Source organism: Musca domestica, unplaced genomic scaffold, assembly GCF_030504385.1.
Source record: "Musca domestica strain aabys unplaced genomic scaffold, Musca_domestica.polishedcontigs.V.1.1 45, whole genome shotgun sequence".
In the NCBI taxonomy this organism is placed as follows: domain Eukaryota; kingdom Metazoa; phylum Arthropoda; class Insecta; order Diptera; family Muscidae; genus Musca; species Musca domestica.
The window spans coordinates 2,729,019-2,747,257 of NW_026712335.1; the positions used below are offsets into that span (position 1 = coordinate 2,729,019).

The 18,239-nt window shown below is 34.1% G+C and overlaps 1 protein-coding gene across 2 annotated transcripts; it reads right to left on the bottom strand.

Moving 5' to 3' along the window:
• Positions 1-1,523: 1,523 nt before the first annotated feature.
• LOC101900592 (protein suex-1) lies at positions 1,524-5,690 on the bottom strand. Of its 2 annotated transcripts, none has more exons than XM_059127458.1 (3): positions 5,558-5,690; positions 4,567-5,106; positions 1,524-1,693 (listed from the first exon to the last, which is right to left on the bottom strand). In XM_059127458.1, exons 2-3 carry the CDS (start codon positions 4,859-4,861, stop codon positions 1,635-1,637), a joined length of 354 nt encoding a protein of 117 aa, XP_058983441.1. In that variant the 5' UTR covers positions 4,862-5,106; positions 5,558-5,690; the 3' UTR covers positions 1,524-1,634. The 2 variants fall into 2 exon arrangements, with proteins under 2 accessions (XP_058983441.1, XP_005176607.1); XM_005176550.4 differs by lacking the exon at positions 5,558-5,690 and adding an exon at positions 5,339-5,518.
• Between the last annotated feature and the right edge of the window lie 12,549 nt (positions 5,691-18,239).

Here is an 18,239-nt window from a genome sequence, read left to right on the forward strand (position 1 = left end):
TATCAGATGGCGATCGATCGACTGGCCACCAAAATCATTTAAAGTTGAGCACAGTGTGAAGTTACCAACTAAATAATTGAAAACTACTTTTGAATACCGAATTAGTTTTGACTGAAATTCATTGGCATACAATAAATGCTGCAATTATCCATCAATCAATCTTCTTTTGATGGGTTTTGAAGTGAGAATTCTTTGGAGTGCCACTAGAACGCGTCGTCGTAGTCGTCACATAATCTGACCAAACCCATAAAAATGTTTATAATTAATAATAAATATCAGGTATCGAGTATTTTTAACGTCACCATTATTATTTCAGTGTTTTAATTTTTTTGTTTGATTTGTGGGTTTTGTTTTTTGGCAGAAAATTTCAATGTTGGTGTGTCTTTTTGTACCCTCCTCATACATTGTATGGAGGGTATATTAAGTTTGTCATTCCGTTTGTAACTCATCGAATGTGTAAATAGGTCTCCGGTTGCATATAGCCCTCATATTAAATTACCACCAGATCTTCAAATAGGAAATTTGATACAATTCCGGCGAATAATGTCGTTATTCGGTATTTTCATGATTTTGGTTAATGTTGTATGTATCTGTCTTCCCCTGGCCGAAAATTGCATATATAGCTGCAAGTATTACATTATCTCTAAATAATGGTACCCCCTAGATTAATTTACAAGAACTATTAGAAGCGTAGATTTTTAAAGATTATTTTTCAAGGAGTATTAGAAGCGTAGATTTTTTAAAGATTATTTTTCAAGGACTATTAGAAGCGTAGATTTTTTTAAAGATTATTTTTTAAGGACTACAATAGGCTTGGATTTTTTAAGATTATTTTTCAGGGACAACAATAGGCGTGGATTTTTAAGATTATTTTTCAAGGACTACAATAGGCGTGGATTTTTTAAGATTATTTTTCAAGGACAACAATAGGCTTGGATTTTTTAAGATTATTTTTCAAAGATGCATTTTTTAAAGATTATTTTTCAAAGAAGCATTTTTTAAAGATTATTTTTCAAAGAAGCATTTTTTAAAGATTATTTTTCCAGGACTACTATAGGCGTGGATTTTTTAAGATTATTTTTCCAGGACTACTATAGGCGTGGATTTTTTAAGATTATTTTTCAAAGAAGCATTTTTTAAACATTATTTTTCAAGGACTATTAGAAGCGTAGATTTTTTAAAGATTATTTTTCAAGGACTATTAGAAGCGTAGGTTTTTTCCAAGATATTTCATATCTTACAAAAAATATATAGAAAATGTAACAAAAACAATTTAAACAAATTTATTTCTTAGTTTCAAAATTTTTTATTTATTAAAAAAATATTATTTATATAGAAAGCAGCACAAACAACAAAAATGACACAATATTCACTTTTCGATTGTCCCTTTAAAGGGAAACAAAGAGATATTGTCTCAATAAAAAATATTAAAACAATAATTGGATAGTCTTTAAAATAGTACGATAAAAATTTAACTGAAATCAATATGCATGTATATACTTAATAACCAATAGTTTTTATAGATATTATGAATGAAATAAAAAACGACGACAAATGTTAGACATTGGTTTATCCCAAATAATAACAATACTTATGCAAATAAACTAAACATTTTTTTTATTAAAGTATTAAAGTTAGAAATAGTGACCATGCAGACCATGATAGCCGTAATAACCTCCGTAGTATGGGTATCCTGAAAAGAGATAATAAATATATATTAACGAAATTATATAACATAAGCCCTAGTATTCGGATGTGCTTCGTTTGAAGAATATTGGATATCGATTTCTGTCATAAGTCTTATCTACATTTAACGTTGTGCTAGGTTTAAAATATCGGGTACTCCTATTGCTCATTTGAGATATATTTTTTGAAATAGAAATGGATTGAAACTGTCCATCTCTGGACACGATCTAAGTTTTCTTAAAATATTATGTTTGGATAAAATCGGCTGTGCTGGGCTTGGCTAGACCGACTTCAAATGCTCAATGGTGCAATGGTTTGTTGACAGATTTGACTTTCAGAATTCGAAAAATTTTGGAGAAATTACATGAAATTGACTTTTTTGAAATTTTACAATTTAAGAGAGAGATAGAGAGAGAGAGAGAAAGAGGGAGGGAGGGAACATATTCTTTGTTTTATAGAATATGATTCTAATTTAAACTTAACATAAATAAAAAAAAAACAAGTTGAAAATATCAGTCGGTTTTGCCGACAGATGTATACCACCAGACAATGTTCGATTATTTAAATTTATACTGACTTCTGTTAAGATTATTCAAACTGTTAACTATGTAAGACGAAGGTTTCGAAGGGATTGGCCAAAATTGTCCATTTTGTATCGGACATAAATAAATATGATATAAATATTGCGACGTACCAGGTTTGGACTATATCGACTAATTCCTTCATTTTTTATGAGATATGTGACAATTTTTAGAAAATGTTACAATGCGTTACAATGTGTGTGATTAAAAATATTGGTATGGGCAAAATGACAAGAAAATCGAACATTTATTTCAAATTTTAAGCGAAAACATAAATTCCATATTCATCTCAGATTTCTGGTTGAGAGAAATATTTAGATATAGCAAGTTGTAAAGCATCGCTGACTTGTTTCGCAAGTTATGACAGATAAATGTACTGAAAATTATGACCACTTTTGCGTAAGTTAGCAAAACTTTTGCGTGTGTTGGCAAAAATGTTTGTATGTTTGGAATTTGAAGAGAGTTGGATTCGCTTTCATTGAGGGTTTAGTTTTTTTAAATCTTGAACACTATGTGGGCGAGAACCACCAGAAGAAATGGTCCGATCTCTACCGTTTTTATAACAGATCTTGTGTTGAAGGAAATTTTGCCAAGTCTGAATGGAATCGCATGTTAATTTTGCATTTTATGAGCTTCATGGATATTGACAGTTTTCTTAGCAGATCTTGTGTGAGTAGAAGTAATGGAATGTGTGAGATATGAAGAGAACCGGATGCTTATTTCGGATTTTATAATCGTGTTTCTTATTCAAAATTTTGACTCTTTGTGGGGCAGGTGCCAGAAGAAGTGGACGACATATTCCATCTTCACACCACACCTTGAATTAATAAAAATGTTGTGATGTGTGTAATTTGAAGACAATCGGACTATTACATTACATTTTATAAGAGTTATAATCATTCAATATTTTGGCCCTTTGTGGGGAGGTACTGGATGGAGTGGTACTGCCCATTTTGGCACCTAATATAGAAGTAAATTATTTTCTTGATTGAAAATGTTGACATTTTGTGAGAGAGGTCCAGAAGTCGACCGATATTGCCTATCTGAAAACTCAATCTAAGTTTGACAATAATATTACGATGTACCAAGTATGGATCAAATCAGGTACTTTCTTCAAGAGTTGTCGTGCTCACCAGATGTCCTGAAACGGATTTGATCGAAAGAGATCTAAGACCGTTATTTCGATGAGGCACGTATTGGCCGTATGAAATGATATAAGAGTAAGTAACAGTGAGTAAATATTAAAGGTCAGGCCGGGCCGACTATATGATATCCTTAGTGGTTTAGGGTTTTGTACAATATTAAAAATACTTTTTGGAGCAATAGATATACCGGACCGAATTTCACCTAATCGAAAAATGTGTTGAATACGAAAAAATCTACCCAAGTTGGGCTGTTATTAAATAAATAGTGAAGAATAACCTAAAATCGGATGAAGATGTATATCGAATATAAAATGTATATAAAAATCTGGACCGATCTCGATAAAATTTGCCAGAGGTATTTCCGAGCTTTATCTGATGTCCTGTATTAAATATAAGTTTTGTAGGGTGCATATTATCCATGTGAGGGAGTTTAAGCCCAAAACGAATGAAACATATATGTGGGAGCTTAAGCTATATCTCAACCGATTTTCATGTACTTGCTACTAGACCAAATTCGGTCGGATGTGCCAAAATTCAGGTCATTTGGACTGGTAATTGGACATTTTATGCACAATTAACACGAAATCGGTTGAAGATATATATGGGAAATATACCTAAATTTGAACCGATTCTCACCAATTTCCATAGAGTTTTTTCCTTCAAATATTGTTTGGAAAATTTCATCTAAATCAGAAAATAAATGCTACCTGCATTTTGTTCACAAAAATGAATGGACAGACGGACTGACAAACTAAACAGGCTCAGAAAGTGATTCTGTGAACCCATATTTAACGGCTTCATCCACTTGAACTGGATTCTCCAACCGATCTCACTGGTATTTGCAGATTAAAGTGGACCATGTTTAAATTCAGATATTTTTTATTTAAAATCCTTTCTTTATCTAATAGTAAAGGGTATTTACAGTTCGGCCCGTCCGCACTTAATATTTTTTTATACATTTTAGTATTAAATATAAATTAAAGGAGCCAATAAAATTTCGCACAAATAACTACTAAATATCGTGTACGCAGACACACTTATTGCTTACAAGTTTGCCTATACTAAATACAAATCGTAAAAAGGGCTCGCATTTTAATGAAATTGTTCAGATGGAACTTTTTAAATACACTGGGAACACATCAGTTTTTACTCACCTAGGCCATAATATCCGCCTATACCATAAGGATAACCAATGCCATATCCACCGTATCCACCATAATGACCGCCATAATGGCCACCATACAGATAGGGCGATGAATAATATCCAAAACCATATGACGAGGAGCCCTCTAGGTCATCCTTCTCAATAGCGGCTGCAGCACCTGTCTCTAAATCTTCCGCCTCCACGGCTGCATTCTGTGGCTTTGGTGCGGCCGATACCAACGTATGGCGGGTGGAGAGCAACAGGCACAATACGATGAGATTGAAAACAAACAAAAACTTTGACATTTTTCAAATGAATTAAGCGGCGATTTACACAAAGAACTAAAACGGCTAAGGAAGTACTGATGAGATTCAAAAATTCCTCTTCTTTAGTTGGTTTTTATTTCGTTTAGATCGGCGTTTTGTGTTTTGGCTTTTTGTGAATGCCACATTAAACACTGGACAATTACAACTGACACTTGAAGCAACAATGCAATGAGTTTTTATATAAACGGTCATTTGCCGTCTTGGGGTTCTATTGTTCAAACATTCTGGAAAAAAAAGTAGTTTTTCTAAATTGCAGAGACATGTACACACCAACACACACACACGCAATAAGCCAATTTTTTACAAATGGGAACTATTCCGTCTGTCTTTATTTATTCTTTTCATTTGTTTCAATGTTGCGATTTCACGAAAAAAAAAACAGCACACACACACACAAATCCACACTCATTAAAAGTTCTTAAATAGAAATTAAAGATAAACAATAAATAGAAATACCAAACGACAGCAACAACAAATGCCCTTTGGAAAAAAGTCTAAAACTTTGCTGATTATTTGGACTTCAAGGTTTGTAAACAAACGAAAAAACGTCGCTTCTAAGTACACTTGACGTTTGGAATAATGGCTAAAGAGCTTTAAACTGTTAGATGGTGATGTTGTTGTTGCAGCTGCTGTATCTAACTGGTGCTGAGGCTGACTAAGAAGGCGTGTGCCAACCAATTGTTCTCCCGTCAATGTTACGCGCCATTGTCCACTTGTGAGCTTGGGAAACTCATGCTGGCGTATTTTGTCAATCGCATTGCGTGGAAAATGCCCCATTGATTTTTCTTTTTTTTTGTGAAGAAGGCGAGGAGTTTCCACTTCTTTACACGGTCGTTAACAAGAATCGTGTGCATGTTTTTAAATTAGTTGAGAAATTTTGAATGTTTGTATATAAAATTAAGAAAAACTACCGCCAATGTGTAGATATGTCACTGTGTTGAGTAGTAATGCATTTTTCGTGTGAGGTATATTCGGTGGAGGAAAAAACTAATTAAAAGTAAATGGGGCTGAATCAAACTGGGCAAATTTATTAGTGCTAGGTCGGGTGTGAAAATAGACATCAAATACCCTCCCCACAAAGGGTCAAACTTTGATTCTAGCAACATTTTCTAAGAGAATTACTTAAAATTCGGTGTTTGGATTTTGTAAAGTGTTATCACTCATGTAGCAGAACATTTTCTATTTAGGTGGACGTTTTTCTTAGTTAGTTTTGAAATGGTGGAGTGTATAAAAATCAAAAGACTAAAGACACAAACATTTTCCAATAATGCTATGGGGGAGGGTGTAAAAATACCATTTCTGGTACCAAAAAATAGTACCAGAAATGGTATTTTTACACCCTCCCCCATAGCAAGGAGGAGTTTGTCATTCCATTTGTAACACCTCGTAATGTACATCTTAGGTGCTGCAAATTTTACATATTCTTGATCAGCATAAAATTCGATTCCATTTAACGAGACCGTCCGTCTGTCCGTCTGTGGAAATCTCTTTAGCTTCCGAAAGAATTGAAGTTGGTTATTAAAATTATAATCAAGTGTGTATTCGGTCTGCCGGACATTTGTTGAAGCCCCCATATAACGGTACCTCCCACTATTGGGTATTTGAATTGGAATTGTTTCAATTTTCGTATTTGAACTTCGTAATGAGTACTATAGTGTGAGAGAAAAATGCGTTTTCAGGTCCACGTCTTCATATAACCCCATATAACGGTACCTCCACAAACTCGGTATTTCGATGATTTTGCGACATTATTTACAATTTTATTTTATTTTTTATTATAATTTTTATTATATTTTTTTTGAAAATAATGGAGGTATTCAATGTTCGGCACGGCCTCAGCTTTATGACTACAGAAGGTAAATATCATTTGATATGACTAAAACGTGCTTCGTCAAAATTACGATTTTAGACCCTCGGTCTCTTTGGACCAAATCCCTTTCAGGACATTTGGAGTCGATCTAGCGATGCCCGTCCGTCCGTCTGTCTGGCTGGTGAGCACGATAACTCTCAAAGGGAGTATCCAATTTGGTCAAAACTTGGTACAACGTAATATTTTTGTCAAACTTAGATCGGGCTCGGAGATGGGCAAAATTGCTCCACACCTTCTGGTACCTCCCCCACAAAATATCAATATTTTGAACGAAAATAATTTACTGCACACAAGAAGATGGAGTGCCAGGTCAAGTGCGAAAATGGTTCATATCGGTCCACTCCATCAAGTACCTCCCCACAAAGGGTTATATCGGTTAGCTCCTTCTGGTACCTCCCCCACTAAAAGCCAAAATTTTGAATATCTCATAAAACCCGAAATGTACATCCGATTCCATTCAGACTTGGAATATTTCCATCGGACAATTCCACACAAAGGGCAAAGTTTTGATTAACCAAAACGATCATTAAATCCGAAATAGGAATCTGGTTCTCTTCAAATTACACACAAAACAATGCTACCTCTTCCCACAATAGGATCAAAATTTTGAATATCCATGAAGCTTATAAAACACGAAATTAATATACTATTCCATTCAGTTAAATAGATGGTAGAGATCGGACCACTTCTTCTGGTACCTCCTCCACACAGGGTTGAAAATGTTGAAAAACAAAGCACTCAAGGAAAGCGAAATAAGCATCCAAATTTCTTCAAATCTCACACATCCAAATATTTTTGCTAACGCAGGATCTGTTGTGAGGATGATATATATCTGCCAACCCGTTCTGGTACCTCAACCACAAAGAGCCGCAATTTCCAATACTTGTATCTGTCATAACTTTAGAAACAAGGCAGTGATTCTTTACAACTAAATATTTCGGAGATGAATATGGAATTTATGTTTTCGCATAAAATTGGAAATAAATGCTATTTTGTTCATACTAGTATTTTTATCTGTATTAGGTGATGTATGAAAAAAATATTTCGGTGGACTGTACCAGGTATAGGTACATTTTCACATTTTCTAAAAATGATCGCATACCTCATATCAAGTGAAGGAAGTAACCAATATTTGGACTATACTGGACCTGGCACGTCACAATATTTATATAATATTTATTTAATTGGAATAATCATTACAGAAGTCAAAATATATTCAAATAATTGAACATTGTCGGCAAAACCGATTGATAATTTTTAACTTGTTCTTTTTTTGTTGTTGTATCGATTTTAAAAATTAATAAAATAACATTAATATTTTATTTATACCTCTCAATTCCATACCAGCCTCGTTTAAATTATAATGTGTGAATAATTGTGTTCTTTTTGCTTCAAGCATGAATAGTTTCAAATTATAATGCACCAGAATAATAATAACATTGCTTGGTACAGCCTGTAATTTTAGTTTTTTTTTTTGTCTTCGTTGCTACGTAATTAGTTTTCTTGGAGGCCAATGTCAAAGTGGTTTTACATGAGAATCTCCCTCGGGTACTACAATAAAAGCTAATTTATATAAATTTAACTGGCATTCAGCGAGAGACCTGACAGTAGAAAGAACTCAAGGGGTGCATATTATTGATAATAACATTACCAAGGGCTGGAAGTATTGTTTTTGCTCGTAAGCTCTTTACATTTTATCATTTATTTTTATATCCTACACCACATAGTGGTAAGGGTATTACGGCTTTGTGAATTTGTTTGTAACATGGAGAAGGAAGCGAGATAGACCCATAGTTACTTTTGAGGATCTTTATAGAATCACTTTCTGAGCCGATATATGCATGTCAGTCCGTCTGTATCTCTGTCCATGCATTTTTTGTAAACAAAATGCAGGTCGAATTTGTTATCCGATTGAGATGAAATTATCCAAAACAATATTTGTTTGACCCAAGGACGAACCTTATTAAAATTGGTGAGAATGGGTTTAAATTGAGATATAGTTCCTATATATATCTTCAACTGATTTCGGGTTAATTGTGACCAAATTACCAATATCAGGTGCACTTTCGACGGAATTCAGCCTAAAATCATGTGTTACGAATTTGGTAAAATTCGGTCCAGATTTAGCTATAGCTCCCATATATATAACTGCCTAAAATTTAAATAATATTTACCCGATTTCAGGCTTATTGTGCACCAAATGGCTAATATCAGCCCAAATGAATTGAATCTTGGCAATTTAGACAGAATTCATCTTAGAAACCAGTACTTTAAATTTGATGAAAATCGCTTCAGAAATAGATTTAGCTCCCACTTATATGTTTCCCCCCATTTGGGGTTTTGGGTCTCTCACATGCGTAATATGCACTACACAAAAATTATTTTTGGTACCAGACATCAGATACAGTGCAGAAATAAGTCTATAATTTTTTTTCAAAAAATCGGTTCAGATTTGAATATAGCTCCCATATATCTTTATCTGATTTTAGGTTTGTTGTGCACCAAATGGCTAATATCAGCCCAAATGAACTGAATTTTTGCACTTCCGATGGAATTCAGTGCATATTTTTGTGAAAATCGGTTCAGATAAAGCAATAGCTCCTATATATACGTTCCATCCGATTTAAATTTAAAGTCCCTCACATGCGTAATTTGCAATCCACAACAATGATATTTGATACCAGTTATCAGCTACAGCTCGAAAATACCTCAGCCAAATTTTATTGCGATTGGTTCAGATTTGTATATAGCTTCGATATTCATCTTCTCCATATTTTAAGGTTATTGCTCACTATATATGTACAGGGTGAGATAAAAAACCGAAACAAAGTCAAACTCAATAACTTTTACATTTTTTTTTTTTTTTGTAGATTTTATTGAATGAAAGCAAACAAATTCGGAAATAGCATCAAATTTTAGAATAAGTTCAGACTTGTTCGAATTGGTCACCTTTGGCACGAATTCTGGCCTTCAAGCGACCTATGAAACAACGAATGTTTTCTCATCGGAGACGGAAGAAACCAAATTCGGCAGTTCACCACTTTCGGCTAAACGAAGCAACTCTTTAGCTATCTAGTCTATTTTCTTTCTCTTGCAGTGTAAGTTCTTGCACTTTTTTGGAATTTCAATGGCTTTACCCCGAGCCCATTTTTCAATATTTGCCGAATGGGTTATTGCGATGTGTTCAGCTCACGAGCCATTTTTCGGCCACTGCGATGCGGGTTTCGATCAAGTCGCTTCTTTACTCTTCGAACCATTTCTGCTGATGTTGCTGTTTTCTTCCATCCATTTCCTTGACGTCGCGCTACCCTATAAGTTTCTTGGTAACGAGCGATGGTACGAGACACAAAAGATGTATTCACATTTCAATGCTGGAGTGCTCTAGTGATAGCCATTTGTGGTTTTTCAGCCAAATATAAAGAAATAACACTATCACGGTTGAATTCCATCACGAATAACTTTTTTTCTTGAAAATTCTCACGAAAATGCTTTTGTATGCTTGCAAACAATATAATGAGCTGTCACTGAAATAATTTTAACAGCTGTCGGACGAGTGGCTTAGAAATGATAGCAGTTTGAAGTTGGTTGCAGTTTTTTCATCTCACCCTGTATATTGCTCCAAAAAATGTTTTTTAATATAATTATTATCGAAGCCATATCGTGCCCAATTTATTCGGTTTTGAGTTTGTTTAAAATCGATGCAGGGTTGGATATAATTCCCAAATTAAGACTACTCAAAGCCCATGATACGCATTCAAATGCGGTTCATAGTTGATATGATCTACTTCACATAAATTCCCAATATAATCTGTTTTTGTTACGGGAGCTCTTCTATCGCAGTGTAGGGTATCATATTGTAGGCCCCGTCCGACATTTGACATTTCCTTACTGGTTTTTGCTTACCACCGCTATTCTTTACTCGGTAAGGTAAAATTAATTACATTGCATTGTATTTTTTTTAGGAATTGCTCTGCAGGTATGTCGTTGTCACTATTGGTAATTCAGATGGACACTCTGAGACGGATGTGCGCACTTTGTGCCACCGTTTCTGATAACTTGGCAAGATACATTTTTAGGAATTATTATTTTTTGCCATATGAGAAGTCTATTAGGTCACATATAACGGTTAACTCAGAACACGTTTTAAAATTTATTATTAATTTATTTTAATGTGCCATTCAAAATTCACGTCAACTTTTGAAATACATGATTATTTTACATAATACTATACTTCATGTATTATGTAACAGAACACATTCTAAACGCCTAAGAATTTCTCATCTTTCTCCTAATAAACGATTCTGAGATGGGCATCGTCGCCGCCCCAAGTTCAGTGACCGAAGTTTATCTCTAACTGGATTGAAAATGTTCTAATCAATATGCGTGAATATTAAATTGTTCAAAATGTATTAAGAAAAAAAGCTTTTCAATGCCTGTATTTTGTTATTGGCTTTGTAGGGTTTTTTCTTAAAAGCCCTTAATTTGTAGACCAGATATGTGTATGTAAATTTTGAGAAAAAACAGAAAACATTAAAAAGCCATAAATAAACGATAATAAAACTCTAATTTCTTTATTTAAGTATTGTTTTCAGAATCGCCGATATTTAGCCTAAATTAAACATTAAATTAAAATGATTTTATTCTTTAAAATCCCCAAGAGTTGCAAAGCAACATTCACCATGGCAGGCGTATTAAAATTTAAGACAATGGCTTGGATTAAATCAGAGCAATTTGTTGGATTTAGTTGAGAGAACAAAAAAAAACAACATCAAAAAATAATAAACAAATACATATATCAATTGTGGCAAATTGTGTCTTTTGTATTATCGATTTTAACCTTGGCAATTTTTTTTATCTCTAATAAACAATTAAAACGAATTCATTTTTCAAAAAGGAAGTATTCCTCTAATCTTTATTTACTACCAGTCAAATGGTTAATTATTTTTCTATAGATTTCCAATGAATACTCACCCACCGTTTTGTGGGTGAAGATTGAATTTCATTTAAGAAAAACATGCGGGTCAATTGGGGTATTTTGGCCATGAGTTTCGCACAATTTGATATTAATTTTTAAATCTGGAGCATTTAGTTTTTGAATTTTCAATTATCTTTAAATCGTTTAGGTTAATTTATTTTCAATTTTTTTTAAATGTAAAATAGTTTCAAACTCCTGCGAAATACAGTCTTGAAAATAAATAATATTCTCCAGGAGATAAAGTGGATGGTTAACTAGAAATCATGCAATGGATACTTTAACTACTAAAAAATATGCAGATAAATTTACATTTTAAATAAATTTAAAATATTTATTGGAGCAATCGATATACCAGACCGAGTTTCACCAAATGGAAAATTTCGGTTAAATATGAAAAAATATATCCAACTAGCTGGCCCGGTCCGCGTTGCCGGCCCGTACTTTTAGTCTTTAAAGCATAATAAATCACAGATCTGACTTATGTAGGCGGCACAATTTTGATTATAAGTAATGACGCCATTATAATTACTCCAATTTTGATTATTAGTAATGACTTGATTATGAGTAATGACTCCATGACTAAATTTAAATTAATATTCATGGCAAAAATTACAATTACCGTCGGTTTTAAATATTTTGAATAGCCTGATCTTATTTTTCAGCTATAGGCTTTAATTTGAGTCTTAAATATCTATATGATAAAGAACATCTATAATAGCCCCATGTGAAAAATCAGCTCAATTTTTGATATTGTAAAAAGCATACAAATGAGCTATAATTTGAAAATTGTATTTCCAATGTTTAAAATCCCATACTGCGTGGTGTTCCGTTTTGTCCACCTCATACTTGAAGGCAGAATGTTGTCAGAATAGCCAAAAAATTACTCTTTTGCTCCGATTACCGTAAGATGGGCATTAATTGTTTGTCATTTAAATTGTGCGGCGGAGATTCAATAAAGTTATTTTATAATTTCGGATTTTTTTCATGTTTCTGTCACAATTTCCGACTGAATGAGTCCCAGATCGACATTTCGGAGTTTATTTCATATAGACGTACATCCCAAATCTACGTTCCCAACCAATATTCTCTTGGGGGTTACAAATTCAATAGAATACCAAATTTTCTTTTCTGACCACACATTGGTTGGGAAAGTGGATTTGGGGTACTATACTTAAATAAATTCCTATGAGGATAATTATCTGTAAGATGATTTTCTACCCCAGGTAGCCTCAAGACTAAGATGCGCACTTTTCCGAAAAATAAAAATTTATAAGAAGAGGTTTTCTTCCCCCTTAGAAACAAAGATGTCAAATAAGGGCCAAAAAATGAAAAAAGTGGCTAAGACCCCGAAAATACCTTAAATCATATGATGGTGATACCAAAACGTGATAATTTTTTGCAAAGATGGTTTCTTCTTAAATTATCAACATAAGATAAAATTAGTACGAAAATATGGTTAAAATGTAGAATATACTTGAAATCGGGTTGTTCCGTTATCAGGGGTTATGATCCATATCATGAACTGCCAAAGCGATTAAAGGTATCTTGAATGTTTAGGTAGAATTTCTATTTTGCGTTCTTTATAGTCGGTATTTGACTGATTGTAGCCCCAATGTATTTTGCATTTTGTGTCTCATTTGGCAATTTATTGTCATATGAAAGAAGCAGGTCCATTTTTTGAAATTAACTCCATAACGCTTCTTCTGCCATTTTTGTTTGTTTAAATGTGTTCACATCTTCCAGCTGGTTCGCTGATTTTTTGCGGCAAATTTTTAAAGGTGATTACGAAGTTTGTCGGTAGAATGTACTATTATTTTGAAATTCGATTCCATTGAAAAATTGTCGATTTCATATAAAGCGACAACGGATAAAATTGTTATTTATAGATTTTATGTATTTATTGGGTATTACGAATAAATACATAAAATCTATATCCGTTGTGGCTTTATATTATCCAAAAAAACCTTCACATCATATTAGAATTCAAAAAAAAAAAAAAAAAAAACTACAAATGTACATTCGAAAATAGTAAGTCAAAATGGAAAAAAATATGCAATATAAAACATTACTATTGTACATTTTAAAAGTCAAAATGAAAATGTTCAAATTTCACATATTTACGCCATTTTTTTTTTGGATTGTATTCTTTTCTGCCAAGAGGCAATTCCGAATTTGTCTAAATCGTTAAAATCAGACCGGCGGTCTTTATGTTATAAGAGTAGTAACTAACACAACTTTTTTTTAACATATAGAGAGATAGATTTAAGAGTAGGCGTGTTCCTCAGTCCTTAAATAAGTACTTAGGGTTGGATGGAAAGCCAACAGCATCTCGTATAATAATTCTCAATCGGATATCTTCACTATTTTGGCAAATATAAAGATTTTAGATAAATCGTAACAGTGGGCGTAAAAGGAGGCGTGGTCTATATTTTTTTCTTTAAAAACCTAACTCGGGGTATGACGAACGTTTGTACAAAAAATTATGCAAATCGGTCCAGCAGTTTTCAACTGATTCCGTTACCAACAAACAACAATTGAATTACATATATGGGGAGCAATAACTGTAAAATCGGATGAAGATGTATATCGAAACTTGACAAAAATTGTAAACACTTATTTCTGAGCTGTATCTGATATCCGGTACTAAAGATTATTGTTGTCGAGTGCATATTATGCATGTAAGGGACTTACAACTCCAAATCGGATGAAACATATATATGGGAGCTATATCTGAACCGATTTTTATCCAATTTGGTGTACTTGTTTCATTTGGACTGATATTGGCCATTTGGTGCACAATTAAGCCAAAATCGGTTGAAATATATTAATATGAGAGCTATATCTAAATTTGAACCGATTCTCACCAATTTCGGCAGGATTCGTCCTTGGTCCAAACAAATATTGGTTGGAAAATGTCATCTCAATCGGATAATAAATGCGACCAGCATTTTGTTCACAAGAATACATGGACAGACGTTCATACCGACGACCATCGGCTGTTATGGTGGCACACAGCATCACCATGGCCAGCGCTTAAGTTCTGGTGGCCAACCGAAGGTGCATATTTTCAGCTGACCTCTTTGGCAAATAAACACGATCATTTTGTTTGTTTGCAAACTGCTGACAACGAATTTTTTCTCATCGGAGACGGAGAAAACAAAATTCGGCTGTTCACCATTTTCGGCCAAGTGAAGCAATTCCTTAGCTCTTTTGAGTCTATTTTCTTTCCGTTGCGGTGTAAGTTCTTGCACTTTTTGGAATTTCAATGGCTTTACCCCGAGCTAATTTTTCAATATTTGCGAATGGAATATTGTGATATGTTCAGATCACGTGCCATTTTTCGGCCTCTGCGACGGGTTTCGATCAAGTCGCTTCTTTACTTTTCGAATTAATTCTGCTGATGTTGCTGTTTTCTTCCATCCACTTCCTTGACGTCGGGCTACGCTGCCAGTCACGGTAATAAGCGACGGTAAGTGACACAAAAAATGTATTCACATTTAAAAGCTGAAGTACTCTAACGATAGGCAATAGTGGCTTTCCAGCAATATATAAAGAAATAACACTATCACGTTTGGATTCCATCACGAATAACTTTTTTCCTGGAAAATTCTCACCAAAATGCTTTTGGGCGCTTGTAAACAATATAATGAGCCGTCACTGGGATAATTATTATTTTATTTTTGATTAAATATTATACTATATAATCAATTTATATCCCATTATATTTAACCTTTTCTCTAAGTATGAGATACAAATCGCCCAATTAACGACGATAATATCGCAAATAATAAACACTCGTGTTTTTATTATCATACCTAATTATACGGCACTGCTTTATTTATTGGCCGCACTTTGAGAAAATTACTTTTATTTTGACAATTTATTTCTGGAATACTGACCCGAGTTGAACTTCTCCCCGAACCTGTCGTTACTAAAATAAACTGCTCCATATTCTTCACACACCGTATTTCAGACAAATAAAATATGACATTTATGACATTTGCAAATGAATCCTCGTTAGACAGTTTGTTGGAACCAGTTGTGAAAGTGAAAGTTGTAGATTTTAATATCTTAAGCAGATCTTCAAAACGAGCAATATTTTTTTATTTTTAATGATGTCACACAAATTAGGTCTTAAAAATTTGTTTTTAATATATCTTATCGAGCTTTCTACAGAATAAAAGTTGGTGCCCTCAGTGCTATATATTTGCTTCCCCATTTCGCTTGTAACATCTTGAAATGAACATTTTATACCCCACAAAGTATATATGTATTCTTGATCAGTATAAAATTCGTCTGTCTGTGGAAATCACTATAGATTCCGAACAACATTAAATAGGTTGATAAAATTTTACTCAGATGTGTGTTAGATTTGCATGACTTTTGGCATGGAAAATGGGTCAGTTTTTGGTATATATACGACATATAACTGCACCGACAGATTTAAGTTTTTTGTGTTTTAGTCACAATTTCAACTCAAAATTGATGTAAATTAGCAGCCAGATCGCATTTATTATCCGATTAAAATTAAATTTTCCAACCAATATTAGTTTGACCGAAATTGGTGGGAATCGTTCCAAATTTAGATATAGCTTCCATATATATCTATTAAATTAGTCCAAATTACCTGAATTTTGGCACATTAGTTTAGAAACAAGTACACCAAAAAAAAAGGTTCAGATATTGCTATAGCTCCCACAGCAATCAATTGCAGACTGCTGTCATTTCTAAGCCACTCGTCCGACAGATCTTAAAATTATTCCAGTGACAGCTCATTATATTGTTTACAGGCGCTCAAAAATATTTTGGTGAGAATTTTCCAAAAAAAAGTTATTCGTGATGGAATTCAAACGTGATAGTGTGATTTCTTTATATTTGGCTAGAAAACCACAAGTGGCTATCGTTAGAGCACTCCAGCATTTAAATGTGAATAAATCTTTTGTGTCTCGTACCATCGCTCATTACCCAGATACTGGTAGTGTAGCCCGATGTCAAGGAAGTGGACGGAAGAAAACAGCAACATCAGCAGAAATGGTTGGAAAAAAAGCGATTTGATTGAAACCCGCATCTCAGTGGCCGCAAAATGACTCGTGAACTGAACATATCACAATATTCCATACGGCATTAATTGAAAAATGAGCTCGGTCGTGGTAAAACCATTGAAATTCCAAAAAAGTGCAAGAATTTACACCGCAACCGAAAGAAAATAGACTCAAAAGAGCTAAAGAGGGTTGGTGAACTGCTGAATTTGTTTTGTTTTTCGATGAGAAAACATTAGTTGTCCAGCAGTTTGTAAACAAACAAAATGATCGTGTTTACTTACCAAAGAGGTCAGCTGAAAATGTGAACCCTAGGTTGGCCAATAGAACTCAAGCGCCGGCCATGGTGTGGGCAACTAACAGCTGATGGTCGCTCTCCGCTCGTTTTAATCGACCGTGACATCAGAATAAATGCCGAATATTATCGCGAAAATATTCTGGAGTGTGTATTAAAGCCTTGGGCACGCAAACATTTTGGCTGCAGACCTTGGACATTCCAACAGCAACAAAATTAGGTTCTTCGCCTCATTTCCAGCGCAATATGCCCACCAAAATCTCCGGATACCAATCCGTTGGACTATTGCGCCTTGAGTATTTTGGATAGCAAGGTTGGTACTAAATATAAATACCGAAGCGTCGATCACCTCAAGCAAGCGCTTCGCCAGGAATGGACCGAAATACCGCAGAGCAACATTGGGGCAGAGTGTGACGGTTTCTTTGGCCGTTTGAAGGCTATAATTCGTGCCAAATGTGGCCAATTCGAACAAATCTAAATTTTGTCATTCCGTTTGTAACTCCTCGAAATACTCATGTCAGAACCAACAAAGTATATATATTCTTGATCAGCGTAAAATTCTAAGACGATTTAGCCATGTCCGTCTTTCTGTCTGTTTGTCTGTCTGCCTGTTGTAATCACGCTATCATTCGAACAAATTGAGATAGATAGCTAAAATTTTGCACACATGTTTATTTTTATAGTAGGCAGGTTAAGTTCGTAAATGGGCCATGTAGGTCCATGTTTCCATATAGCCCCCATATAACGGTACCTCCTGATATTCGTTATTTTGATTATGTTAGCGACATTATTCACCTGAATTGTTTCAAATTTGGTATATGAAGTTCGAAATGGTTACTTCAGCCTAAGACAAAAAAAAAAAAACTGTGCAGGTCCACATCTTCGTATAGCCCCCATATAACGGTTCCTCCCGGTATTCGGTATTTTGATGGTATTTGAAGTCCGAAATGGATACTACAGTCTAAGACAGAAAATTGTCTGTGCAGGACCGAGTTTTCGTATAGCCCCAATATAACGGTACCTCCCTATATTCGGTATTTTCGTAATTTTTACCGTCATTATTCATTTTCAAATTATGCATTTACAGTTCGTAATGGAAACTACAGTCTGTGACAGAAAATTGTCTATGCAGGTCCAGGTCTTCACATAGGCCCCATATACCAGTACTACTCTATATT

Excerpts from the sequence above, each read along its gene's own strand:
- LOC101900592 (XM_059127458.1), bottom strand. The coding sequence starts at position 4,861 with ATGTCAAAGTTTTTGTTTGTTTTCAATCTCATCGTATTGTGCCTGTTG. Across the intron at positions 1,694-4,566 it reads AGGCGGATATTATGGCCTAG|GATACCCATACTACGGAGGT; the intron begins GTGAGTAAAAAC and ends ATCTCTTTTCAG.